A 27,251-nucleotide genomic window follows, 5' to 3' on the forward strand; every position below is an offset into this window, starting at 1 on the left:
GTGTAGATGTGTTTGGGTGTGTGGACAGTGTGTAGACGTGATTGGGTGTGTGGGCAGTGTGTAGATGTGATTGGGTGTGTGTGGGCAGTGTGTCAATGTGATTGGGTGTGTGGGCAGTGTGTAGATCTGATTGTGTGTGTGGGAAGTGTGTAGATGTGATTGGGTGTGTGGGCAGTGAGTAGATGTGATTGGGTGTGTCAGCAGTGTGCAGATGTGAATGAGTGTGTGCAGGCACTGTGTAGATATCATTGGGTGTGTGTGGGCAGTGTGTAGATGTGATTGGGTGTGTGTGGGCAGTGTGCAGATGTGATTGGGTATGTGAGCAGTATGTACATGTGCTTGGGTGTGTGGGCAGTGTGCAGATGTGATTGGGTGTGTGTGGGCAGTGTGTAGATGTGATTGTGTGTGTGGGCAATGTGTAGATGTGATTGGGTGTGTGGTCAGTGTGTAGATGTGATTGGGTGTGTGAGCAATATGTACTTGTGATTGGGTGTGAGTGGGCAGTGTGTCAATGTGATTGGGTTTATGTGGGCAGTGTGTAGATGTGATTGGGTGTGTCAGCAGTGTGCAGATGTGAATGAGTGTGTGCAGGCACTGTGTGGATGTGATTGGGTGTGTGCTGCCAGTGTGCAGATGTGATTGGGTATGTGTGGGCAGTGTGTAGATATCATTGGGTGTGTGTGGGCAGTGTCTAGATGTGATTGGGTGTATGGGAAATGTGTAGATGTGATTGGGTGTATGGGCAGTGTGTAGATGTGATTGGGTGTGTGAGCAATATGTACTTGTGATTGGGTGTGTGTGGGCAGTGTGTCAATGTGATTGGGTGTGTTGGCAATGAGTAAATGTGATTGGGTGTGTCAGCAGTGTGCAGATGTGAATGAGTGTGTGCAGGTACTGTGTAGATGTGATTGGGTGTGTGCTGGCAGTGTGCAGATGTGATTGGGTATGTGTGGGCAGTGTGTAGATATCATTGGGTGTGTGTGGGCAGTGTCTAGATGTGATTGGGTGTGTGTGGGCAGAGTGTAGATGTGATTGGGTGTGTGGGCAGGGTGTAGATGTGATTGGGTGTGTGAGCAATATGTACTTGTGATTGGGTGTGTGTGGGCAGTGTGTCAATGTGATGGGGTGTGTTGGCAATGAGTAGATGTGATTGGGTGTGTCAGCAGTGTGCAGATGTGAATGAGTGTGTGCAGGCACTGTGTAGATGTGATTGGGTGTGTGCTGGCAGTGTGCAGATGTGATTGGGTATGTGTGGGCAGTGTGTAGATATCATTGGGTGTGTGTGGGCAGTGTCTAGATGTGATTGGGTGTGTGGGAAATGTGTAGATGTGAATGGGTGTGTGGGCAGTGTGTAGATGTGATTGGGTGTGTGAGCAATATGTACTTGTGATTGGGTGTGTGTGGGCAGTGTGTCAATATGATGGTGTGTGTTGGCAATGAGTAGATGTGATTGGCTGTGCAGGCAGGGTATAGATGTGATTGGGTGTGTGGGCAATGTGTAGATGTGATTGGGTGTGTGGGCAGTGTGCAGATGTGATTGTGTGTGTGCGGGCAGTGTGTCGATGCGATTGGGTGTGAGCAGGCAGTGAGTAGATGTGATTAGGTGTGTGCTGGTAGTGTGTAGATGTGATTGGCTGTGTGTGGGCAGTGTGTAGATGTGATTGGGTGTGTGTAGGCATGGTGCAGATGTGATTGGGTAAGCGGGCAGTGTGTAGATGTGATTCGGTGTGTGAGCAGTGTGTAGATGTGTTTGGGTGTGTGGGCAGTGTGTAGATGTGATTGGGTGTGTGGGCAGTGTGTAGATGTGATTGGGTTAATGTGGGCAGTGTGTCGATGCGATTGGGTGTGTGCAGGCAGTGAGTAGATGTGATTGGGTATGTGCCAGCAGTGTGTAGATGTGATTGGGTGTGTGCCGGCAGTGTGTAGTTGTGATTGGGTGTGCGCAGGCAGTGTGTAGATGTGATTGGGTGTGTGTGGGCATTATGTAGATGTGATTGGGTGTGTGTGGGCAGTGTGTAGATGTGATTGGCTGTGTGTGGGCAGTGTGCTGATGTGATTGGGTGAGCAGGCAGTGTGCAGATGTGTTTGGGTGTGTGAGCAGTATGTACATATGATTGAGTGTGTATGTGGGCAGTGTGTCAGTGTGATTGGGTGTGTGGGCAGTGTGTAGATGTGATTGGGTGTGTGAGCAATATGTACTTGTGATTGGGTGTGTGTGTGCAGTGTGTCAATGTGATTGGATGTGTGGGCAGTGTGTAGATGCGATTGGGTGTGTCAGCAGTGTGCAGATGTGAATAAGTGTGTGCAGACACTGTGTGGATGTGATTGGGTGTATGTGGGCAGTGTGTAGATGTGATTGGGTGGGTATGGGCAATGTGTAGATGTGATTGGGTGTGTGGGCAGTGTGTAGATGTGATTGGGTGTGTGGGCAGTGTGTAGATGTGATTGGGTGTGTGAACAATATGTACTTGTGATTGGGTGTGTGTGGGCAGTGTGTCAATGTGATTGGGTGTGTGGGCAGTGCGTAGATCTGATTGTGTGTGTGTGGGAATTGTGTAGATGTGATTGGGTGTGTGGTCAGTGTGTAGATGTGATTGGGTGTGTGAGCAATATGTACTTGTGATTGGGTGTGGGTGGGCGGTGTGTCAATGTGATTGGGTGTGTGGGCAGTGAGTAGATGTGATTGGGTGTGTCAGCAGTGTGCAGATGTGAATGAGTGTGTGCAGGCACTGTGTAGATGTGATTGGGTGTATGTGGGCAGTGTGTAGATGTGACTGGGTGGGTATGGGCAATGTGTAGATGTGATTGGGTGTGTGTGGGCAGTGTATAGATGTGATTGGCTGTGTGTGGGCAGTGTGTAGATGTGATTGGCTGTGTGTGCGCAGTGTGTAGATGTGATTGGGTGTGTGTAGGCATGGTGCAGATGTGATTGGGTAAGCGGGTAGTGTGTAGATGTGACTCGGTGTGTGAGCAGTGTGTAGATGTGTTTGGGTGTGTGGACAGTGTGTAGACGTGATTGGGTGTGTGGGCAGTGTGTAGATGTGATTGGGTGTGTGTGGGCAGTGTGTCAATGTGATTGGGTGTGTGGGTTGTGTGTAGATCTGATTGTGTGTGTGGGAAGTGTGTAGATGTGATTGGGTGTGTGGGCAGTGAGTAGATGTGATTGGGTGTGTCAGCAGTGTGCAGATGTGAATGAGTGTGTGCAGGCACTGTGTAGATATCATTGGGTGTGTGTGGGCAGTGTGTAGATGTGATTGGGTGTGTGTGGGCAGTGTGCAGATGTGATTGGGTATGTGAGCAGTATGTACATGTGCTTGGGTGTGTGGGCAGTGTGCAGATGTGATTGGGTGTGTGTGGGCAGTGTGTAGATGTGATTGTGTGTGTGGGCAATGTGTAGATGTGATTGGGTGTGTGGTCAGTGTGTAGATGTGATTGGGTGTGTGAGCAATATGTACTTGTGATTGGGTGTGAGTGGGCAGTGTGTCAATGTGATTGGGTTTATGTGGGCAGTGTGTAGATGTGATTGGGTGTGTCAGCAGTGTGCAGATGTGAATGAGTGTGTGCAGGCACTGTGTGGATGTGATTGGGTGTGTGCTGCCAGTGTGCAGATGTGATTGGGTATGTGTGGGCAGTGTGTAGATATCATTGGGTGTGTGTGGGCAGTGTCTAGATGTGATTGGGTGTATGGGAAATGTGTAGATGTGATTGGGTGTGTGGGCAGTGTGTAGATGTGATTGGGTGTGTGAGCAATATGTACTTGTGATTGGGTGTGTGTGGGCAGTGTGTCAATGTGATTGGGTGTGTTGGCAATGAGTAAATGTGATTGGGTGTGTCAGCAGTGTGCAGATGTGAATGAGTGTGTGCAGGCACTGTGTAGATGTGATTGGGTGTGTGCTGGCAGTGTGCAGATGTGATTGGGTATGTGTGGGCAGTGTGTAGATATCATTGGGTGTGTGTGGGCAGTGTCTAGATGTGATTGGGTGTGTGTGGGCAGAGTGTAGATGTGATTGGGTGTGTGGGCAGGGTGTAGATGTGATTGGGTGTGTGAGCAATATGTACTTGTGATTGGGTGTGTGTGGGCAGTGTGTCAATGTGATGGGGTGTGTTGGCAATGAGTAGATGTGATTGGGTGTGTCAGCAGTGTGCAGATGTGAATGAGTGTGTGCAGGCACTGTGTAGATGTGATTGGGTGTGTGCTGGCAGTGTGCAGATGTGATTGGGTATGTGTGGGCAGTGTGTAGATATCATTGGGTGTGTGTGGGCAGTGTCTAGATGTGATTGGGTGTGTGGGAAATGTGTAGATGTGAATGGGTGTGTGGGCAGTGTGTAGATGTGATTGGGTGTGTGAGCAATATGTACTTGTGATTGGGTGTGTGTGGGCAGTGTGTCAATGTGATGGGGTGTGTTGGCAATGAGTAGATGTGATTGGGTGTGTCAGCAGTGTGCAGATGTGAATGAGTGTGTGCAGGCACTGTGTAGATGTGATTGGGTGTGTGCTGGAAGTGTGCAGATGTGATTGGGTATGTGTGGGCAGTGTGTAGATATCATTGGGTGTGTGTGGGCAGTGTGTAGATGTGATTGGGTGTGTGTGGGCAGTGTGCAGATGTGATTGGGTGTGTGGGCAGTGTGTAGATGTGATTGGGTGTGTGCTGGCAGTGTGTTGAAGTGATTCGGTGTGTGCGGGCCATGAGTAGATCTGTTTGGGTGTGTGCGGTCAATGTGGAGAAGTGATTGGGTGTGTGCAGGCAGTGTGTAGATGAGAATGGGAATGTGTGGGCACTGTATAGATCTGATTGGGTATGTATGGGCAGTGTGTAGATGGATTTGGTGTGTGTGGGCAGTATTTATTTGTGATTGGGTGTGTGTGGGCAGTGTGTCAATGTGTTTGGGTTTGTGGGCAGTGTGTAGATGTGATTGGGTGTGTGTGCAGCGTGGAGATATGATTGTGTGTGTGTGTACATTGTTTCAACATGATTGGGTGTGCCTGCAGTGTTTAGATGTGATTGGGTATGTGTGGGCTGTGTGTAGATGTGATTGGGTGTGGGTGGGCACTGTATAGATGTTATTGCATGTGTTGGCATTGTGTAGATGTGATTGGGTGTGTGTGGGCAGTATGTATTTGTGATTGGTTGTGTGAGGGCAGTGTGTCAATGTGTTTGGGTTTGTGGGCAGTGGGTAGATGTGATTGGATGTGCGGACAAGGTGTAGATGTGATTGAGTGTGTGCAGCGTGGAGATATGATTGTGTGTGTGTGCACAGTGTTTCAATGTGATTGGGTGTGCCTGCAGTGTGTTTAGATGTGATTGGGTGTGTGTGGGCACTGTGTTGATGCAATTGGTTGTGTGGGCCGTGTAAAGATGTGATTGGGTGTGTGCTGGCAGTGTCTAGAAATGATTGGGTGTGTACGGGCCATGACTAGATCAGAATGGTTGTGTGCGGTCAATGTGTCGATGTGATTGGGTGCGTGGGCAGTGTGTAGTTATGATTGGGTTTGTGCAGGGAGTGTGTAGGTGTGATTGGGTGTGTGTGGGCTGTATGTATATGTGACTGGGTGTGTTTGGGCACTGTGTAGATCTGATTGGGTGTGTGTGAGCTGTGTGTAGTTGTGATTGGGTGTGTCTGGGCAGGGTGTAGAAGTGATTTGGTGTGTGGGCAGTGTGTAGATGTGATTGGGTGTGTGTGCAGTGTGTAGATGCGATTGGGTGTGTGGGCAGTGTGTATATATGATTGGGTGTGTGCAGGCAGTGTGTACATGTGATTGGGAGATTGTGGGCTGTATGTAGGTGTGATTGGGTGTTTGTGGGCTCTGAGGAGATCTGATTGGGTGTGTGTTGCTAGTGGTAGATGTGATTGGGTGTGCATTGGCAGTGTGTTGAAGTGATTGGGTGTGTGCGGGCCATGAGTAGATCTGTCTGGGTGTGTGCGGTCAATGTGGAGAAGTGATTGGGTGTGTGTAGATGTGATTGGGTGTGTGTGGGCACTGTATAGATCTGATTGGGTATGTGTGGGCAGTGTGTAGATGTCATTTGGTGTGTGTGGGCAGTATGTATTTGTGATTGGTTGTGTGAGGGCAGTGTGTCAATGTGTTTGGGTTTGTGGGCAGTGGGTAGATGTGATTGGATGTGCGGACAATGTGTAGATGTGATTGAGTGTGTGTGCAGCATGGAGATATGATTGTGTGTGTGTGCACAGTGTTTGAATGTGATTGGGTGTGCCTGCAGTGTTTAGATGTGATTGGGTGTGTGTTGGCACTGTGTAGATGTTATGCATGTGTTGGCATTGTGTAGATGTGATTGGGTGTGTATGGGCAGCGTGTAGGTTTGTTTGGGTATGTGTGGGCAGTGTGTAGATGTCATTCGTTTTGTGTGGGCAGTGCGTACATGTGATTGGGTGTGTGCTGGCAGTGTCTAGAAGTGATTGCTTGTATACGGGCCATGAATAGGTCTGATTGGTTCTGAGCGATCAACGTGAAGATGTGATTGGGTGTGTGCTGGCAGTGTCTAGAATTGATTGGGTGTGTACGGGCAGTGTGTACATGTGATTGGGTGTGTGTGGGCTCTGAGGAGATCTGATTGGGTGTATGTGAGCTAGTGGTTGATGTGATTGGGTGTGCAATGGCAGTGTGTTGAAGTGATTGGGTGTGTGCGGGCCATGAGTAGATCTGATTGGGTGTGTGCGGTCAATGTGGAGAAGTGATTGGGTGTGTGCAGGCAGTGTGTAGATGTGATTAGGTGGGTGTGGGCACTGTATAGATCTGATTGGGTATGTGTGGGCAGTGTGTAGATGTGATTTGGTGTGTGTGGGCAGTACGTATTTGTGATTGGTTGTGTGAGGGCAGTGTGTCAATGTGTTTGGGTTTGTGGGCAGTGTGTAGATGTCATTCGTTTTGTGTGGGCAGTGCGTACATGTGATTGGGTGTGTGCTGGCAGTGTCTAGAAGTGATTGGTTGTATACGGGCCATGAATAGGTCTGATTGGGTCTGAGCAAACATCGAGAAGATGTGATTGGGTGTGCGCTGGCAGTGTGTTGAATTGATTGGGTGTGTACGGGCAGTGTGTACATGTGATTGGGTGTGTGTGGGCTGTATGTAGATGTAATTGGGTGTTTGCGAGCAATGTGTAGATCTGATTGGGTGTGTGTGAGCTAGTGGTAGATGTGATTGTGTGTGTGTCGGCATTTTGTAGATGTGATTTGTTGTGTGTGGGCAGTGTATAGATGTGATTGGGTTTGTGGGCAGTGTGTAGATGTGATTGGGTTTGTGGGCAGTGTGTAGATGTGATTGGGTTTGTGGGCAGTGTGTAGATGTGATTGGGTTTGTGGGCAGTGTGTAGATGTTTTTGGGTGTGGGGGCAGTGTGTACATGTAATTGGGTGTGAGTGCAGCGTGGAGATATGATTGTGTGTTTGTGTACATTGTTTCAACGTGATAGGGTGTGCCTGCAGTGTTTAGATGTGATTGGGTATGTGTGGGCTGTGTGTTGATGTTATTTCGTGTGTTGGCATTTTGTAGATATCTTTGGGTGTGTGTGGGCAGTGTGTAGATGTGATTTCATGTGTGTGGGCAGTGTGCTGATGTGATTGAGTGTTTGGGAAGTGTGTAGATGTGATTGGGTGTTTGCTGGCAGTGTGTTGAAGTGATTGGGTGTGTGCGGGCCATGAGTAGATCTGTTTGGGTGTGTGCGGTCAATGTGCAGAAGTGATTGGGTGTGTTTGTGCTGTATGTAGATATAATTGGGTGTTTGCGGGCAATGTGTAGATCTGACTGGGTGTGTGTCAGCATTTTGTAGATGTGATTTGTTGTGTGTTGGCAGTGGGTAGATGTGATTGGGTGTGTGGGCAGTGTATAGATGTGATTGGATTTGTGGGCTGTGTGTAGATGTGATTGGGTTTGTTGGCAGTGTGTAGATATGATTTGGTGTGTGTGGGCAGTGGGTAGATGTGATTGGGTGTGTGCAGGCAGTTTATACATGTGATTGGGTGTGTGCAGGCTGTATGTAGATGTGACTGGGTATGTGTGGGCACTGTGTAGATCTGATTGGGTGTGTGTGAGCTGAATGTAGTTGTGATTGGGTATGTCTGGGCATGGTGTAGAGTGATTTGGTGTGTGTGGGCAGTGCGTAGATGTGATTGGGTGTGTGTGCAGTGTGTAGATGCGATTGGGTGTGTGGGCAGTGTGGAGATGTGATTGGGTGTGCGCTGGCAGTGTGTTGAAGTGATTGGGTGTGTGTGCGCTCTGAGGAGATCTGATTGGGTGTGTGTGAGCTAGTGGTAGATGTGATTGGGTGTGCATTGGCAGTGTGTTGAAGTGATTGGGTGTGTGCGGGCCATGAGTAGATCTGTTTGGGTGTGTGCGGTCAAAGTGGAGAAGTGATTGGGTGTGTGCAGGCAGTGTGTAGATGTGATTGGCTGTGTGTGGGCACTGTATAGATCTGATTGGGTTTGTGTGGGCAGTGTGTAAATGTGATTTGGTGTATGTGGGCAGTATGTATTTGTGATTGGGTGTGTGTGGGCAGTGTGTCAAAGTGTTTGGGTTTGTGGGCAGTGTGTAGATGTGATTGGATGTGCGGACAATGTGTAGATGTGATTGAGTGTGTGTGCAGCGTGGAGATATGATTGTGTGTGTGTGCACAGTGTTTGAATGTGATTGGGTGTGCCTGCAGTGTGTAGATGTGTTTGGGTATGTGTGGGCAGTGTGTAGATGTCATTTGTTTTGTGTGGGCAGTGTGTACATGTGATTGGGTGTGCGCTGGCAGTGTCTAGAAGTGACTGGTTGTGTACGGGCCATGACTAGGTCTGACTGGGTCTGTGCCGTCAATGTGTAGATGTGATTGGATGTGTGGGCAGTGTGTAGATATGATTGGGTGTGTGCAGGCAGTGTGTACATGTGATTGGGTGTGTGTGGGCTGTATGCAGATGTACTTGGTTGTTTGCGGGCATTGTGTAGATCTGATTGGGTGTGTGTGAGCTAGTGGTAGATGTGATTGGGTGTGTGTCGGCATTTTGTAGATGTGATATGTTGTGTGTGGGCAGTGGGTAGATGTGTTTGGGTGTGTGGGCAGTGGGTAGATGTGTTTGGGTGTGTGGGCAGTGTATAGATGTGATTGGATTTGTGGGCAGTGTGTAGATGTGATTGGGCGTGTGTGCAGTGTGTAGATGTGATTGGGTGTGTGTAGGCTGTGTGTACATGTGATTAGGTGTGTGTGGCTGTATGTAGATGTGATTGGCTTTGTGTGGGCACTGTCTAGATCTGATCGGGTGTGTGTGAGCTGTGTCTGGACGTGACTTGTTGTGTGTGGGCAGTGTGCAGATGTGATTGGGTGTGTGGGCAGCATGTAGATGTGATTCGGTTACTGTGGGCGGAGTGTAGATGTGATTGGGTGTGTGCACGCAGTGTGTACATGTGATAGGGTGTGTGTGGGCTGTATGTAGATGTGATTGGGTGTTTGTGGGCACTGTGTAGATCAGATTGGTGTGTGTGGGGAGTGTGGAGAAATGATTGGGTGTGCAGGCCATGTGTAGATGTGATTGGGTGTGCAGGCTGTGTTTTGATGTGATTGGGTGCGTGTGGACTGTGTGTAGATGTGATTGGGTGTGTGTGGGCAGTGTGTAGATGTGATTGGGTGTTTGTCGGCAGTGTGTTGATGTGATTGTGTGTGAAGGGGCAATGTGAAGATGTGACTGAGTGTGCGGGCAGTGTGTAGATGTGTTTGGGTATGTGTGGGCAGTGTTTAGATGTGATTGTGTGTGTGTGGGCTGTGTGTAGATGTGATTGTGCGTATAGGGGCAGTGTGTAGATGTGATTGGGTGTGTGGGCAGTGTTTAGATGTGATTGGGTTTGTGTGGGCAGTGTTTAGATGTGATTGGTTGTGTGGCAGTGCGTAGATGTGATTGGGTGAGAGGGCAGGGTGTAGATGTGATTGGGTGTTTGTCTGCAGTGTGTCGATGTGACTGTGTGAAAGTGCAATGTATAGATATGACTGGGTGTTTGGGCAGTGTGCAGATGTGATTGGGTGTTTGTGGGCAGTGTGTAGATATGATTCAGTGTGCAGGCAGTGTTTAGATGTGATTGGGTGTGCGAGCAGTGTTTCGGTGTGATTGGGTGAGCCGGCAGAGTGTAGATGTGATTCGGTGTGTTTGGGCAGTGTGTAGATGTGATTGGGTGTGTGGGCAGTATGTACTTGTGATTGGGTGTGTGTGAGCAGTGTGTCAATGTGTGTGGGCAGTGTGTAGATGTGATTGGGTGTGTTTGCAGCTTTTAGATATGGTTATGTGTGTGTGGACAGTGTGTCAATGTGGTTGGGTGTACCGGCAGTGTTTAGATGTGATTGGGTGTGTGTGCAGTGTGTAGATATGATTGGGTGTGTGTGGGCAGTGTGTAAATGTGTTTGGGCAGTGTGTAGACGTGATTGGGTGTGTGTGGGCAGTGTGTAGATGTGATTGGGTGTGTGGCCAGTGTGTAGATGTGATTGGGTGTGTGTTGGCTGTGTGTAGATGTGATTCGGTGTTTGTGGGTACTGTGTAGATGTGATGTGGTGTGCGCAGTCTGTAGATGAGATTAAGTGTGTGTGAGCAGTGTGGAGATATGATTGGGTGTCTGTGGGCAGTGTGTAGATTTGACTGGGTGTGTGGGCAATGTGTCTGTCCAATTGGGTGTGTGAGCAGAGTGTCGATGTGATTGGGTATGTATGGGCAGTGTGCAGATGTGATTGCGTGTGTGTGGGGATGTGTAGATCTGATTGGGTGTGCAGGCAGTGTGTAGATGTGATTGGGTGTGCGGCCAGTGTTTTGCTGTGATTGTTTGAGCTGGCAGAGTGTAGATGTGATTGAGTGTTGTGGGCAGTGTGTAGATGTGATTGGCTGTGTGGGCAGTGTGTAGATATGATTAGGTGTGTGCGGGCAATGTGTAGATTTGTTTGGGTGTGTTTGGGCAGTGTGTAGATGTAATTGGGTGTGTGCGGGCAGTGTGTAGATGTGATTGGGTGTGCAGGCAGTGTTTTGATGTGATTGGGTGAGTGGGCAGTGTGTAGGTGTGATTTGGAGTGTGTGGGAAGTATTTCGATGTGATTGGGTGTGTGTGGACTGTGTGTGGATGTGATTGGATGTGTGGGCAGTGTATAGATGTGATTGCGTGTGTGGGCAGTTTGTAGATGTGATTGGGTGTGTATCGGCTGTGTGTCGATGTGATTGTTTGTGTAGGGGCAATGTGTAGATGTGACTAGGTGTGTGGGAAGTGTGTAGATGCAATTGGGTGTGTGGGCAGTGTGGAGATGTGATCGGGGGTACCAGCATCATGTACATGTGATTGGGTGTGTGTGCAGCGTGTAGATATGATTGTGTATGTGGACGGTGTGTCAATGTGATTGGGTATGCCGGCAGTGTTTAGATGTGATTGGGTGTGTGTGCAGTGTGTAGATGTTATTGCGAGTGTGGGCATTGTGTAGATATCATTGGGTGTGTGTGGGCAGTGTGTAGATGTGTTTGGGTGTGTGGGCAGTTTGTAGACATGATTGGGTGTGTGGGCAGCGTGTAGATGTGATTGCATGTGTGTGGGCGGTGTGTAGATGTGATTGGGTGTGTGTGGGCTATGTGTGTATGTGATTGGGTTTTTGTGCGCCATCTGTAGATTTGATTAGGTGTGTGTGAGCAGTGTGTAGATATGATTGGGTGTCTATGGGCAATGTGTAGATGCGATTGGGTGTGTGGGCAGTATGTAGATGTGATTGGGCGTGTGTGGGGTGTGTGTAGATACGATTGGGTGTGCAGGCAGTGTGTAGGTGTGATTGGGTTAGCCGGCAGAGTGTAGATGTAATTCAGTGTGTTTGAGCAGTGTGTAGATGTGATTGTGTGTGTGTGTGGGCAGTGTGTAGATGTGACTAGGTGTGCAGGCAATATGTAGGTGTGTGGGCTGTGTGTAGATGTTACTGGGTCTGTGCGGGCAGTGTGTAGATGTGATTGGGTGTGTGGGCAGTGTGTAGATGTGATTAGGTGTGTGCGGGAAATGTGTAGATTTGACTGGGTGTGTTTGGGCAGTCTGTAGATATGATTGGGTGTGTGTGGGCAGTGTGTAGATGTAATTGGGTGTGTGTGGGGCGTGTTTAGATATGATTGGGTGTGCAGGCAGTGTGTAGATGTGATTGGGTGTGTAGGGGCAATGTGTAGATGTGACTGGGTGTGTGTGGGCAGTGTGTAGATATGTTTGGATGTGTTGGCAGTGTGTAGATGCAATTGGGTGTGTGGGCAGTGTGAAGGTGTGATTGGGGGAACTGGCAGAGTGTACATGTGATTTGACATGTGGCAGTGTGTAGATGAGATTGGGTGTGTGGGCAGTATGTACTTGTGATTGGGTGTGTGTCAGCTGTGTGTCAATGTGATTGTGTGTGTAGGGGCAATGTGTAGATGTGACTGGGTGTGTGGGCAGTGTGTAGATGTGTTTGGTTGTGTTGGCAGTGTGTAGATGTGATTGCGTGTGTGTGTGGGCAGTGTGTAGATGTCATTCGCTGTGTGTGGGCAGTGTGTCGACGTGATTGTGTGTTTAGGGGCAGTGTGTAGATGTGGCTGGGTGTGTGGGCAGTTTGTAGATGTGTTTGGGTGTGTTGGCATTGTGTAGTTGTGATTGGGTGTGTTGGCATTGTGTAGATGTGATTGGGTGTGTGTGGGCATTGTGTAGATGTGATTGGGTGTGTGGGCAGTGTGTAGATGTGATTGCGTGTGTGCGGGCTGTGAGTAGATGTGATTGCGTGTGTGCGGGCTGTGTGCTGTCGGCAGTCTAAGGTAGTGCTCCGAGAACACAGTGTTGGTTTGGGATAGACTTTTCAGAGAATTGAGCTGTTGAGGAAAGAAATGTGTGACACCAGAGCCTTGAATTCCAACAGGATTTTTCCATTTGATTGATGGATGTAGAGAGGATTCAGGTGTTAGGATTCAGTTATTGAGTTGGGTGGGTCTGAAATAAAAATACCTTGAAAACTCAGCAGGTCTGACAGCATCTGCGGTGAGGAATACAGTTAACGTTTCAAGTCCGTATTAGTCACTTTTATTTTTGTTTTGGATTTCCAGCATCTGCAGATTTTTGTTTTTATCTTATATCCACAATTGTCTACCAAAGAATTCCAAAGCCTGAGCTGGTGCAAGGAGAATTGAGGGCTGATGGCCCCAATGGAATGAGCTAGGTTCTGAGGAAGTTTTTCATTTAGCTGAAGAGAGGGATGGTGAGGGATGGCAGAGAATTCTGGGGGTCAGAGTGAGCTGGAAACTGCTTTGTTCATAAATACTCAGTTTCTCTAGGGAAGGGCTCAATAGACCTACCTGGTCTCCACAGTGAGTGCCTGGCCAGAGAGATGGTGCATGAGGGACGGCTTTAGATTCCTGAAACATTGGGCCAGCCTTGGAGAGAGAGAGACCTGTACAGGCGGACAGTTTGCACCTGAACAGAGTCGGAACCAATGTGCTTGTGGGGCAACCGGAGTCAGTGGGAATCCAGGGTCGGGCGAGGTGAACTCTCCACTGGTTGGAGTCATACCTAGCACACAAGATGTTGGAGGTCAATCATCTTAACTCCAGAACATCACTGCAGGAGTTCCTCAGGGTAGTGTCCTCGACCTAACCATCTTCAGCTGCTTCATCAATGACCTTCCTTCCATCATAAGGTCAGAAGTGGGGATGTTCACTGATGACTGCACAATGTTCAGCACCATACACAACTCCTCAGATACTGAAGCAGTCCATGTCCAAATGCAGCAAGACCTGGACAATATCCAGGCTTGGGCTGACAAGTGGCAAGTAACATTCATGCCACACAAGTGCCAGGCAATGACCATCAAGAGAGAATCCAACCACCGCCCCTTGATATTCAATGGCATTACCATCACTGACACCCTCACAATCAACATCCTGGGAGTTACCATTGACCAGAAATTGAACTGGACTCGCCATATAAATACTTTGGCTACAAGAGCAGGTCAGAGGATAGGAGTCTTGTGACGAGTAACCCACCCCCTGACTCCCCAAAGCCTGTCCACCTAGCCACAAGGCACAAGTCCGCAGTGTGATGGAATACTCCCCACTTGTCTGGCTGTGTGCAGTTCCAACAACAAGGAAGAATGGGATTGGTTATACAGAGATGGAAAAAGTTTTGATGTGGGACTGGAGGGGGTGCCTGAGCTTCGGCTCAAGACCAAGCAGAGGCAGAGAGGTTCACCCTGTGCAGGAAGCAGCAGGGGTCTAGGGGTCTTTATTTCTCGAGAGGATTGGTAGCTCTTGCTCAGCCAATGCTTGGTCTGCTTGAGACAGATTGGATAGTGATTGGCAGAAGCTCCTGACGTGATGAAGGGACAGAATGAGGCAGAGTCTGAACCCTGTGGAAAAAGCATGGACAGAGTAATCCACACCCATCAGATTTTTGGATCATGTTACAGATGTGTTTCCATGAGTTATGCTTTATTTTGCAGCTCTGCTCCCGGGTGTCCCTGAATGCTGTTCCTTTTAATCTGCAGAATGGACCCCCCCAGAGCCAGAGGAGCTATACCAGCCCAGCCGGCAGGAGTACATGCCCACCTGTGTCGGGGAGAATGGAAGGAACATGGTGTTCTGTATTGATGGAGGTAAGCACTGTTGAACGGCTTTCTTAGTGTAATTTGTTCCTTTAAACAACACAGTCCACCAGCAATCAGGGCTTTAATGAGCTCATATTGCACAATCCAACATGACTATTCTGGTCAATCATACTATATCATCCCAGAACATTGTACAATGGTTTTCTCCAAACTTTATACCAATTGCACCTTTGATTTCTGCATTTCATGAGCATTACCTTGAAATCTAAATACTTCAAAGTAATATCAGGAATAACAACGGGCAGCCATCTTAGGTCATCTGCACTCTCCTGATCATTCTGTTACCATGGTTATATGATCCTCTTACGCTCTTCCAATCACTTTGTTATTATAAACATGGTGGCCAGACCAACACTAAGTATCCCTGTTCATCTGAAAGCTGTTTTAACCCATTGTGTACTAATCATATAAATAACCAGGTAGACAGACAGTTTGAAGACACCTCCTCACAATCAGCACCCTGGCTGTCTTGGACTATGATGCTGCTGTGGCTGCCTGACTCCTTCCCATCCGTGAGGCAGACATTCCCAGATCAATGGCAAGATAAAAGCAAAACACTGTGGATGCTGGAAATCTGAAACAAAAACAGAAAATGCTGGAAAAACTCAGCGGGTCTGACAACATCTGTGGAGACAAAGACAGAGGTAATGTTTCGAGTCTGTATGACTCTTCTTCAGAGCGGAAGTAGCTCTGAAGAAGTGTCATATGGACTTGAAACATGACTGGTGGTGTTCCGCAGGGATCAGTGCTGGGACCTTTACTGTTTGTAGTATACGTAAATGATCTGGAGGAAAATGTAACTGGGCTAATTAGTAAGTTTGCAGATGACACTAAGGTTGGAGGAGTTGCAGATAGTGAAGAGGACTGTCAAAGGATACAACGGGATATAGATCGGTTGGAGACTTGGGCGGAGAAATGGCAGATGGAGTTTAATCCGGACAAATGCGAGGTAATGCATTTTGGAAGGTCTAATACAGGCAGGAATTATAAATAAAAACAAAAAACTGCAGATGCTGGAAATACAAAACAAAAACAGAATTACCTGGAAAAACTCAGCAGGTCTGGCAGCATCGGCGGAGAAGAAAAGAGTTGACGTTTCGAGTCCTCATGAGAGTCCTCCTTCAACAGAACTAGGTGAATCCAAGGAGAGGGGTGAAATATAAGCTGGTTTAAGGTGGGGTGGGGGGTAGCTGGGGGGAGAGAAGTGGAGGGGGTGTGTGGTTGTGGGGACAAGCAAGCAGTGATAGGAGCAGATAATCAAAAGATGTCACAGACAAAAGAACAAAAGAACACAGAGGTGTTGAAGTTGGTGATATTATCTAAACGAATGTGCTAATTAAGAATGGATGGTAGGGCACTCAAGGTATAGCTCTAGTGGGGGTGGGGGGACATAAAAGCTTTAAAAATAATGGAAATAGGTGGGAAAAGAAAAATCTATATAAATTATTGGAAAAAACAAAAGGAAGGGGGAAGAAACGGAAAGGGGGTGGGGATGGAGGAGGGAGTTCAAGACCTAAAATTGTTGAATTCAATATTCAGTCCGGAAGGCTGTAAAGTGCCTAGTCGGAAGATGAGGTGCTGTTCCTCCAGTTTGCGTTGGGCTTCACTGGAACAATTCAGCAAGCCGAAGACAGACATGTGGGCAAGAGAGCAGGGTGGAGTGTTAAAATGGCAAGCGATAGGGAGGTTTGGGTCATTCTTGCGGACAGACCGCAGGTGTTCTGCAAAGCGGTCGCCCAGTTTACATTTGGTCTCTCCAATGTAGAGGAGACCGCATTGGGAGCAACGAATGCAGTAGACTAAGTTGGGGGAAATGCAAGTGAAATGCTGCTTCACTTGAAAGGATGTTTGGGCCCTTGGATGGTGAGGAGAGAGGAAGTGAAGGGGCAGGTGTTACATCTTTTGCGTGGGCATGGGGAGGTGCCATAGGTGGGGGTTTAGGAGTAGGGGGTGATGGAGGAGTGGACCAGGGTGTCCCGGAGGGAAAGATCCCTACGGAATGCTGCCGGGGGAGGGGGGGTGAAGGGAAGATGTGTTTGGTGGTGGCATCAAGTTGGAGTTGGCGGAAATGGCAGAGGATGATCCTTTGAATGCGGAGGCTGGTAGGGTGATAAGTGAGGACAAGGGGGACCCTATCATGTTGCTGGGAGGGAGGAGAAGGCGTGAGGGCGGATGCACGGGAGATGGGCTGGACACGGTTAGGCACTTTACAGCCTTCCGGACTGAATATTGAATTCAACAACTTTAGGTCTTGAACTCCCTCCTCCATCCCCACCCCCTTTCTGTTTCTTCCCCCTTCCTTTTGTTTTTTCCAATAATTGATATAGATTTTTCTTTTCCCACCTATTTCCATTATTTTTAAAGCTTTTATGTCCCCCCCCACCCCCACTAGAGTTATACCTTGAGTGCCCTACCATCCATTCTTAATTAGCACATTCGTTTAGATAATATCACCAACTTCAACATCTCTGTGTTCTTTTGTTCTTTTGTCTGTGACATCTTTTGATTATCTGCTCCTATCACTGCTTGCTTGTCCCTACAACAACACCCCCCCCACTTCTCTCCACCCACCCAACCCTACCCCCCCCCCCGCCCCACCTTAAACCAGCTTATATTTCACCCCTCTCCTTGGATTCACCTAGTTCTGTTGAAGGGTCATGAGGACTCGAAACGTCAACTCTTTTCTTCTCCACCGATGCTGCCAGATCTGCTGAGTTTTTCCAGGTAATTCTGTTTTTGTTTAGGAATTATAAGTAAATGGCAGAACCCTTAAGTGCATTGGCAGGCAGAGGGATCTGGGTGTACAGGTCCACAGGCCACTGAAAGTGGCAACGCAGGTGGATAAGGTAGTCAGGAAGACACATGGCATGCTTGCCTTCATCAGCAGGGGTATTGACTATAAATGCTGGGAAGTCATCCTGCAGCTGTATATAACCTTGGTTAGGCCACACTTGGAATATTGCATGCAATTCTGGTCACCATATTACCAGAAGGATATGGAGGCGTTGGAGAGGGTGCAGAGGAGGTTTACCAGGATGCTGCCTGGTCTGGAGGTTATTAGCTATGAGGAGAGGTTGGAGAAACTCAGATTGTTCTCACTAGAGCGACAGAGATTGAGGGGCGACTTGATAGAAGTTTACAAAATTATGAGTGGCATGGACAGAGTAGATAGTCAGAAGCTTTTTCCCAGGGTGGAAGAGTCAATTACTAGGGGACATAGATTTAAGGTGAGAGGAGAAAACTTTAGAGGAGCTGTGCAGGGCAAGTTTTTTACACAGAGGATAGTGAGTGTCTGGAATTCGCTGCCAGAGGAGGTGGTGGAAGCAGGTACGATAGTGGTGTTTAAGAGGCAGCTTGACAAATACATGAATAGGATGGGAATAGAGGGATACAGACACCGGAAGTGCAAAATGTTTTAGTTTGACAGGCAATATGATCGGCGCAGGCTTGGAGGGCTGAAGGGCCTGTTTCTGTGCTGTACTTTTCTTTGTTCTAGATGCTGTCAGACCTGCTGAGTTTTTCCAGCATTTTCTGTTTTTGTTCCCAGATCAGCCCACCTTTCAGATCACACTAGCTGATGGGTTTTGTGTTTGAGATTGTGAAGGACCTTTTTCCATTTACTCACTTAAAATCTCAGCAATCCCATTGCCTGGCAGATTTCTCAACAGCTCCCAGTTGGTGTTTAGTTAGAATACCAACGATTTAGATGGAAGAGATTCTGAAGTTTGACAAAATGTGGGTGTGTCTGAGAACGTGCCAGTGACATAGCAAATCTGCTGTAGACCCCAAAGATGGATCCCAGAGTGAGAGGCCCACAGTCACTAATCGCAGGGAGAAACCCAGCCCCGAGTTCTCTAATCTCAGTGATAGACCCACTCCTGCACCCCAGTTCGCTGATCTCAGGAAGAGACCCATCTCTCCAACCCCCTGTTCCCTAATTGTTATAGAGTTGATCTTCAGACAGCTTTTCTTAGTGGAAACATTTACCTCTATTTACAGGACAACAGCAGCAACTACACATGTGCATCAAACTCCATAACTAAAGAAGTATCTTCTGTAGAGGTTTCCTGCATTGCTAACACATTGGTTTACACAGACCATGTGATCTTACAGCACAGGCGTATTCTTAAAACCATAGTCCAACATTTCCCAAAACTATAATTACTACATTCCTCCCCCTTTAACTTTTCTGTACATTTTGTATTTACAAGAATATTTATCTCATGACATTACAATATTTACACAAGTCATGAAATTACAAGTTCAGTCTTTCAGGTGGTTTCCTGATCCGTGTGGAACATCGCAGCTCCATGGCTTCAGATTCATTGTAGGAAACACATTCTCTGGAACCACATTAACATCAGGAACCTCATTAGGTGCATGTAGTTCAGTGTCTTCCACTCCAACCGATACATCGGGCTTGTACGTCCTTGGCTGAGCATCGTCAACAGGAACCACAGGTTCAGTAATGGTTACAGCTGGAACAATATCTTGCTGGGGTATCTCTCTTTTTCTCAAATGATCCAAATGATTACCAGTGATCTGGCCCTCCACTTCCACGTGGTATGACAATGGTCCGTTCACTGAACTTACTTTACCAGCTAACCACTTCAGTCCTCCACCGATATTCCTTACATATACTGCTTCTCCAGCAGTAAATTGTCTCTCATGACCATGCAAATCATGAGTCACTTTTTGGTTCCCTTGACTTTTCTCCACCTTCCCCTCCAGATTGGGAAGTATCAGGTTTAGTCTTGTTCAAAGATGGCAACTCATCAGTAACTCTGCAGGTATTGCTCCTGTTGTAGTGTGGCAGGGGTGGTGGTTGCTCTGTAGTGAAATAGCAAACAAGCAAGTTTGGTCTCCAGTGAGTCACCTGTTAACTTTTTCATTTTCGCCTTAAAAGTTTGAACTGCTCTTTCCAGCAGTCCATTTGATGACAGATGGTACAGTGCAGTCTTCACGTGGTTGATATCAGTGAGGTTGATAAATCATTAGAATTCAGCGCTCATGAGTGAAGTACCATTATCCAAGACGACTACCTCTGGCAATCCGTGGATGGCAAAGCTGTGGCGTAGATTTTCTATAAAAGCACCGACGTTGGCAACTTTACCTCATAAACGTCTAACCACTTGGAATGAGCATCTATAATCAGTTGAAACATGGTTCCAAGGAAGGGGGCAATGTAATCTATGTGCAATCGCACCCAGGGTCTACCAAGCCATGCCCATGGGTGTAATGGGGCTGCCACCAGCAACTTTTGCAGCTGTTGACATTGCACAGTGTTTTACCGCGTTCTCAGTATCACCATCCATCTCCAGCCACCAAAGATAACTTCATGCTATCGTCTTTATTCGGGAGATCCCTGGATGGGCACTGTGTAGCTCTACTAAGAGTGGTTCCCTTCCTTGTACAGGAATTACTACCCCTTGCACCCCACAATAGAATACCATCTTGACTGCTCATCTCGTGCCTTCAGTTGAAGAACTGCTTCAATTCATCAGAGACTGGTTCCTGGAAACAACCATGTAACATGTGGTCTCTCACTTGAGGCAGGACTGGATCATGAATCGTCCAGTTTCTTATCTGTCTGGCACAGGCTGGAGAGGATTGTAGGAAATTCATCACTAATACAAGTTCCTGTGGAACTGGGACATGTCGTCGTTCTCTTGCAGAGGCAAGTGACTTAGGGCATCGGCATTTGCTATTTGAATCCCTCGCCTACGTACAAAGGTGTATTCATATGCTGCCAAAATTAGGGCCCATCTTTGTATTCTTGGAGAGGCTATGGGAGGTATAGCCTTTTCCACGCTAAACAGACCCAAAAGTAGTTTGTGGCCTGATACTGTTTTGAAATGTCACCCGTGCACGTTTAGATGGAATTTATTTACACCAAAAATAATAATCAGACTTTCCTTTTCGATCGCAGAATATCCTTTTTCAGCTGTGGTAAGTATCCAGGATACATTGCCTATCGGCCTCTCTGTGCCGTCGTTCATTTTATGAGAGAGTAATGCTCCCACTCCATAAGGGGACAGATCACAGGTTAGTACCAATTCCTTTGTCTGGTCATAATGCACTAACAAATTGGAAGAGTGTAAAGCTGTTTTAATTTAATAAAGGCTTCTTTTTGGGGTGCCTCCCAAAACCAATGTTGTTTTTTTCTTAGCAGTGCATGCAGAGGGGCCAGACCATAGATAAATTTGGTAGAAATCGCCCATAATAATTTATCATCCCTAAAAATGATTTACATTCAGAGGTGTTCTTGAGTGCTGGTTGCTTTAACCTCTTATTGCTCTTATTGCTTTAGCCTTCTCTTCAACTGGGTGTAACCCTTGGGCATCTACCCAGTGGCTGAAATAAGTGTCTTAATTTGCCTGAAAAGTGCATTTTTCCTTCTTCAGGTACACTCCTACTTCTAAAAATCATTTCAGGACTTCCTCTAGGTTGGGCAAGTGTTTCTTTTCTGTGAATCCAGTTATCAGTACATCGTCCAGGTAGATCACAACCTGAGGTAGTCCTTGTAGTGAGCTCTCCACCGTCCCCTGAAAAATGGCACAGGCCGAAGGGCAGGTGTGTGTATTGGTATAACCCTTTGTGGTGTTTATGGTTACGAATTCCCAGGAGATGTTGTCCAGCTCCAAATGCTGATATGTGTGACTCATGTCAAACTTTACACGTTGTCCCTCCTGCTAGATTGGCATATTGGTCTTCAATTTTGGGAATAGTGTACCTGTCCAGTTTGGCTGCTCTGTTGACTATTAGTTTATAGTCTCCACAGACCCAGGCAGTCTGGTCTGGTTTAAGGATAGGGTCTATGGGTGCTGTCCACTCTAAGAACTGAACCGCTTTTATGACACCCAGCATCTCTAGCTGGTTCAGCTCAGCGTCAACCTTCTCTCTCAGGGCGTATGGCACCGGCTTTGCTTTCAAGAAGCTAGGAGTTGATTCTGAGTCCACGTAAATCTTGGCCTGTAGGACTTGGATTTTTCCCTGTTCATCCTTGAAGATGGTGTCATTTTTTTTTAGCAGCTCTGGCAGTCCCCACTGAAAGATTTTGGACCAGTTTAATTTAATCTCCTTTATTGCTAAACTGCTTCCTCTAATTTTTCGGTTAGTGGGGGCTGTTTCCTGCTTCGCGGCGGAGCCCTGGCTTCTTGTGCCACTTTCGGTTGACTGTTTCCACCCAACTTGGAGCATGGTGCCATTTTGTGCCCCATGAATTGCATGTGAATCCTTTACAGCGCTTTCCATTGCCTGCACTGTTTCTACTGCTTTCTTAAAATCAAGATTCACTTCAGCCAGCAATCTTTGCTGAATAATGTCTTCCTGCATGTCACATACTAAACAATCTCTGAGCATGTCATTCAAGGTATCACTGAAATCCCTCTCTTACATTAGATGCTTTAATTTCCTCATGTAGGTAGCGATTGTCTTACCCGGGGCTCTATTCCGTGAATTTAACCTGAACTCTGCATTATGACTGAGGGCTTAGGTTGAAAATGTTCCTTAATGAGGTCTACCAATTCACTAAAAGCCTTAGAATCTGGGGCACTGGGGGCCATCAAGCTTCAAATGAAACTGTAGGTTTTGCTCCCACAAATACTCAGGAGGATTGCTCTCTTTTCTTCCACCGTGATTTTGTTTGCTTGAAAGAAAAATGCAAGATGTTCTATATATTGAGACCAATCATCTGTGGCCGGTTCAAAAGGGTTGATTCTGCCAAACTGTGGCATTTTTAACAAATTTATTTTTAACGAACTTAGATACTCACAGTTGCTGGGCGAGGTACAGCACCGAATCTGATTTATCCTCGTCCCCAATTTGTTATAGAGTTGATCTTCAGATAACTTTTCTTCGTGGAAACATTTGGGTTTTATTTACAAGACAACAGTAGCAACTACATGCATCCATCGAACTCCATAACTAAAGAAATGCTCTCCTGTGGAGGTTCCCCGTGCTGCTAACATATTTGTTTACACAGATCATATGATCTTACAGCACAGGAGTATTCTTAAAGCTACAGTTCAACATTTCACAAAACTATAATTAATACATTAATCCCAGGCAGAGACCCACCTCCCAATGCCCGCCCCAGCCGATTGCCTCATCTCAGAAGAAACCCCCCACCCCATCCCCTGTACAGTAATCTCAGGGAGAGACCCATCACCTGGTTCCCTAATTTTTGAGCCAGATTCCACTGCCCCCCCACCCAGCTCCCTAATTTCAGGGAGAGACCCACCCCCGCCAGTTCCCTGATGTTGATCTTGGAGTATAGCACCTTTTCATCTATCTCCCCTCATGCCCCCCTCTGAACTCACCTTGTTCAATGCCACCCCCTTCCCTCCCCACTCGATGATATTGTAAACAATACATCTTAATTAAGTCCTGTCCCCCTTGCTTTCAAAACCATTGACCCAGATTTTCCAGTCAGCTGTGATGTTGTGACGATCATCACTGACTGTGAAGATAATTCCCACCCTACCTCAGACAGAAGAGCCAGCTGCAGCAGCAATCCACAACGGCAAAGAGGAGCAGCGGTCTGCTGTTACTCACTGACCTACACCAGGAATTAACCCTGGGACAGTACTGGAATAGGCCCAAGTCTCCTATACTGGGAAGAGCATCGGACATTTTCGGAGGGGCCCAAGCAGTGCAAAGCTGCCCATCACAAGTTTAAACTTCCTGGGAAAATACCACATGTGTGTGTGGGTCAGAACTTTCTAGGGTCCCAATGTCAGCAAATGTCTCAACGTTTGCCGCTGTTGACATCTGAAGGTGTGGGCCCAGTGTAATCACCCCCGCCCTTAAAAAACACCTGTTTTTACCCAGCCTCCAAGCTCCCTTTCTTTTCCAAAATCTTTGAGTATGTCGGTGCCTACTAAACTTTTCCTCCATCTCTGTGAATGAATCTCTCCAATGTGGTTTTTACAACTGTCACAGAACAAAAACCATTCTTATCAAAGTGACCGTTGACATCCCGTGGTGACTATGACAGGTGTAAACATTCTCATCCTCCTTGACCATTCTGCAGCCTTTGACATGATTGGCCTTCCCATCCTCCTTCATCACCTCTCCACTATCGTTGAGCTGGATGGGACTGCTCTCACCTGCTTCCAATCGTCGGGTACCCCCTATTTCTCGTCTAGGTAGCAGCCATCTGACAACATGGGATCAGTTTCCACATATCCACTCAGCTCTACCTCACCACCTCTCTCCAACCCTCCACTGCCTACCCCTGCTCCTAATTTTTAAATTCACATTTCCGTAATCCAAAGCTCCAATGCCTGAATCCCAAGCAGAAACAGATCCCATTTGCTCTTTACCATTTTGTTCCCGAATTTACACTGGTAACAAGGGGTGAACCAATAGCCAATTTAAAATTCTTGTTTACAAAACCCTTCATGGCCCCGCCCCTCCCTACCTCGAAAGCACCTGCAGCTTGACTGCCCATCACCCCAAAATTATCCATCCTTCTAACCATGACCTCTCGTTGACCCTCCTCTTTTCACCCCTGGGTAGCTGGTCTTACTGTAAACTGCTTAGGCCTTCTGGAGTGGAATTCCCTCAATAAATCCCTCTTCCCTGTCTCTGTTTAAACCTGCCTCTATGACAAAGCTTTTGGTCAAACTGCCTGTTACATCTCCCTTTGTGTCCATTTTTGTTTGATCAGTCCACTGTGAAATTCCTTGCAATGTTTGTTTATTGTTATTGTTGCTGCATTTTACCCCATGATCCAGGGACCCCTCCATATCCTAATCTCAGGGTGACTACTTCCTTTTTGGGTGAAGCTGAGAGAAAAATCTCTGATTATCCTGAAAGCGGGATGAGATCCTTCAAATCACTGATCTCACATTGGGTACGCCCTACCACCCCACCCAACCCCCATTTGCTGTTTTTGGGATTGAGTGCCGCATTCCCTGTTTTTTGGGATGGAGTGCCCCCATTCCCTGTTTTTGGGATTAAGTACCCCCCCACCATTCCATGTTTTTGGGATTGAGTGCTCCCACTCTGTGTTTTTGGGATTGAGTGCCCCCACTCGCTGTTTTTGGGACTGAGTGCTCCCACTCTGTGTTTTTGGGATTGAGTGCCCCCACTCGCTGTTTTTGGGACTGAGTGCTCCCACTCTGTGTTTTTGGGATTGAGTGCTCCCACTCTGTGTTTTTGGGATTGAGTGCCCCCATTCTGTGTTTTTGGGATTGAGTGTCCCCATTCTGTGTTTTTGGGATTGAGTGCCCCCACTCCATGTTTTTGCTCCCATTTCCTATTGTTGCCATCACTGCTGAATGCCTTCAATTGTCATGATGCAGGATTGACTGATGGTGGCCTTGTGATCTATCAGCCAGGAAAGGTTCTTACTTCACCTCTTCCCGTGTTGGTGGTTGCCGAGGCCTTGTACATCTCGCCACAATTGGTGCGAATAGCAAAGATTGCAACGCATTGATCTTCGAGTCCAGATTTGAAAGCGGAAACCTTCAAAAAGTCATCAGAGTGTATGTATAATCCTTGTGTCAACTCTGTGTTTTGGGGATAGTTTGTATACTGCTCCATATCACACCCCCCGGTATTCTGCTCCAGATCACACACTCCCGGTATTCTGCTCCATATCACACACCCCTTGTATTCTGCTCCATATCACACCCCCCCGGTATTCTGCTCCAGATCACACACTCCTGGTATTCTGCTCCATATCACACCCCCTGTACTCTGCTCCATATCACACACCCCCTGTTTATCATACGAACAAAGAGCTGGAGTAGGCCATTCAGCCCCTCAAGCCTGCTCTGCAATTTAATAAGATCATGGCTGCTCTGATAGTAAACTAAAATCTCCATCCCACCAACCTGATAATCTATCCCCCCCTTGCTTACCAAGAATCTACCCATCTCTGCCTTAAAAATATTTAGACTCTGCTTCCACCACCTTTTCAGGAAGAGAATTCCAAAGATTCTCAACCTCTGACCGTCTGAGAGAAAGCATTTCACCTCATCTCTGTTTTAAATGGGTGACTGCTTATTTTTAAACAATGACACCTAGTTCTAGATTCTCCCACAAGAGGAAACATCCTCTCCATATCCACCCTGTCAAGGCCCCTCAGGATCTTAAAGGTTTCAATCAATTTGCCTCGTACTCTTCTAAACTCCAGTGGATATAAGCCTAGTCTGTCCAACCTTTCCTGGTATTAGTCTGGTAAACTTTCTCTGAACTGCTCCCAACGCATTTACATCCTTCCTTAAATAAGGAGACCACTACTGTACAGAGTACTGCAGATGTGATATCACCAATGCCCTGTAAAACTGAAGCATAACCTCCCTACTTTTAAATTACCCTCACAATAAATGACAACATACTATTAATTTTCCTAATCACTTGCTTTTTTTTATTCATTTGCGAGATGTGGCCTTCGCTGGCTGAACCAGCATTTATTGCCCATCCCTAGTTGCCCTTGAGAAGGTGATTGTGAGCTGCCTTCTTGAACCACTGCAGTCCATGTGGTATAGGTACACCCACAGTGCTGTTAGGGAGGGAGTTCCAGGATTTTGACCCAGTGACACTGAAGGAACAGCGATATATTTCCAAGTCAGGATGGTGAATGACTTGGAGGGGAACTTCCAGGTGGTGGTGTTCCCATCTATCTGCTGCCCTTGTCCTTCTAGACGGTTGTGGTCGTGGGTTTCGAAGGTGCTGTCGAAGGAGCTTTTGTGAATTCCTGCAGTGCATATTGTAGATGGGACACACTGCTGCTACTGTGCGTCGACGGTGGAGGGTGTGAATGTTTGTGGATGAGGTGCCAATGAAGCGGACTGCTTTGTCCTGGATGGTGTCAAGGTTCTTGGGTGTTGTAGGAGCTGCACTCATCCAGGCAAGTGGAGTGTATTCCATCACACTCCTGACTTGTGTCTTGTAAATGGTGAACAGGCTTTGGGGAGTCAGAAAGTGAGTTATTCGTCGCAGGATTCCTAGCCTCTGACCTGCTCTTGTAGCCACAGTATTTATATGGCTAGTCCAGCTCAGTTTCTGGTCAATGGTAACCCCAGGATGTTGATAGTGGGGAATTCAGTGATGGTAATGCCATTGAACATCAAGGGGCGAAAGTTGAATTCTCTCTTGTTGGAGAAGGTCATTGCCTGAGACGTGTGTGGTGTGCATGTTACTTGCCATTTTTCAGCCCAAGCCTGGATATTGTCCAGGTCTTTCTGCATTTGGACATGGACTGCTTCAGTGTCTGAGGACTCACAAATGGTGCTGAACATTGTGCAAACATCAGTAAACATCCCACTTCTGACCTTATGATGGAACGAAGGTCATTGATGAAGCAGCTGAAGATGGTAGGACACTACCCTGAGGAACTCCTGCAGTGATGTCCTGGAGCTGAGATGATTGACCTCCAACAACCACAACCATGTTCCTTTGTGCTAGCTATGACTCCAATCAGTGGAGAGTTTTCCCCTGATTCCCACTGACTCCAGTTTTGCTAGGGCTCCTTGATGCCACACTCGGTCAAATGCGGCTTTGATGTCAAGGGCATTCAATCTCACCTCACCTTGAGAGTTCAGCTCTTCTGTCCATGTCTGAACCAGGGCTGTAATGAAGTCAGGAGCTGAGTGGCCCTGGAGAAATCCAAACTGGACGTCAGTGA

General features: G+C 47.3%; 1 protein-coding gene across 1 annotated transcript in view; it reads left to right on the forward strand.

Moving 5' to 3' along the window:
* Positions 1–27,251, forward strand: part of agbl2 (AGBL carboxypeptidase 2) — an 85,066-nt gene that overhangs the window by 4,703 nt on the left and 53,112 nt on the right. Inside the window, exons 4-5 of the mRNA XM_041196670.1 lie at positions 14,492–14,599; positions 24,954–25,104. Coding sequence (XP_041052604.1) covers positions 14,492–14,599; positions 24,954–25,104 — 259 coding nt within the window. The remainder of the gene's footprint in view (positions 1–14,491; positions 14,600–24,953; positions 25,105–27,251) is intronic.

The sequence above is a fragment of the Carcharodon carcharias genome, chromosome 10 (genome assembly GCF_017639515.1).
Source record: "Carcharodon carcharias isolate sCarCar2 chromosome 10, sCarCar2.pri, whole genome shotgun sequence".
Classification (NCBI taxonomy): domain Eukaryota; kingdom Metazoa; phylum Chordata; class Chondrichthyes; order Lamniformes; family Lamnidae; genus Carcharodon; species Carcharodon carcharias.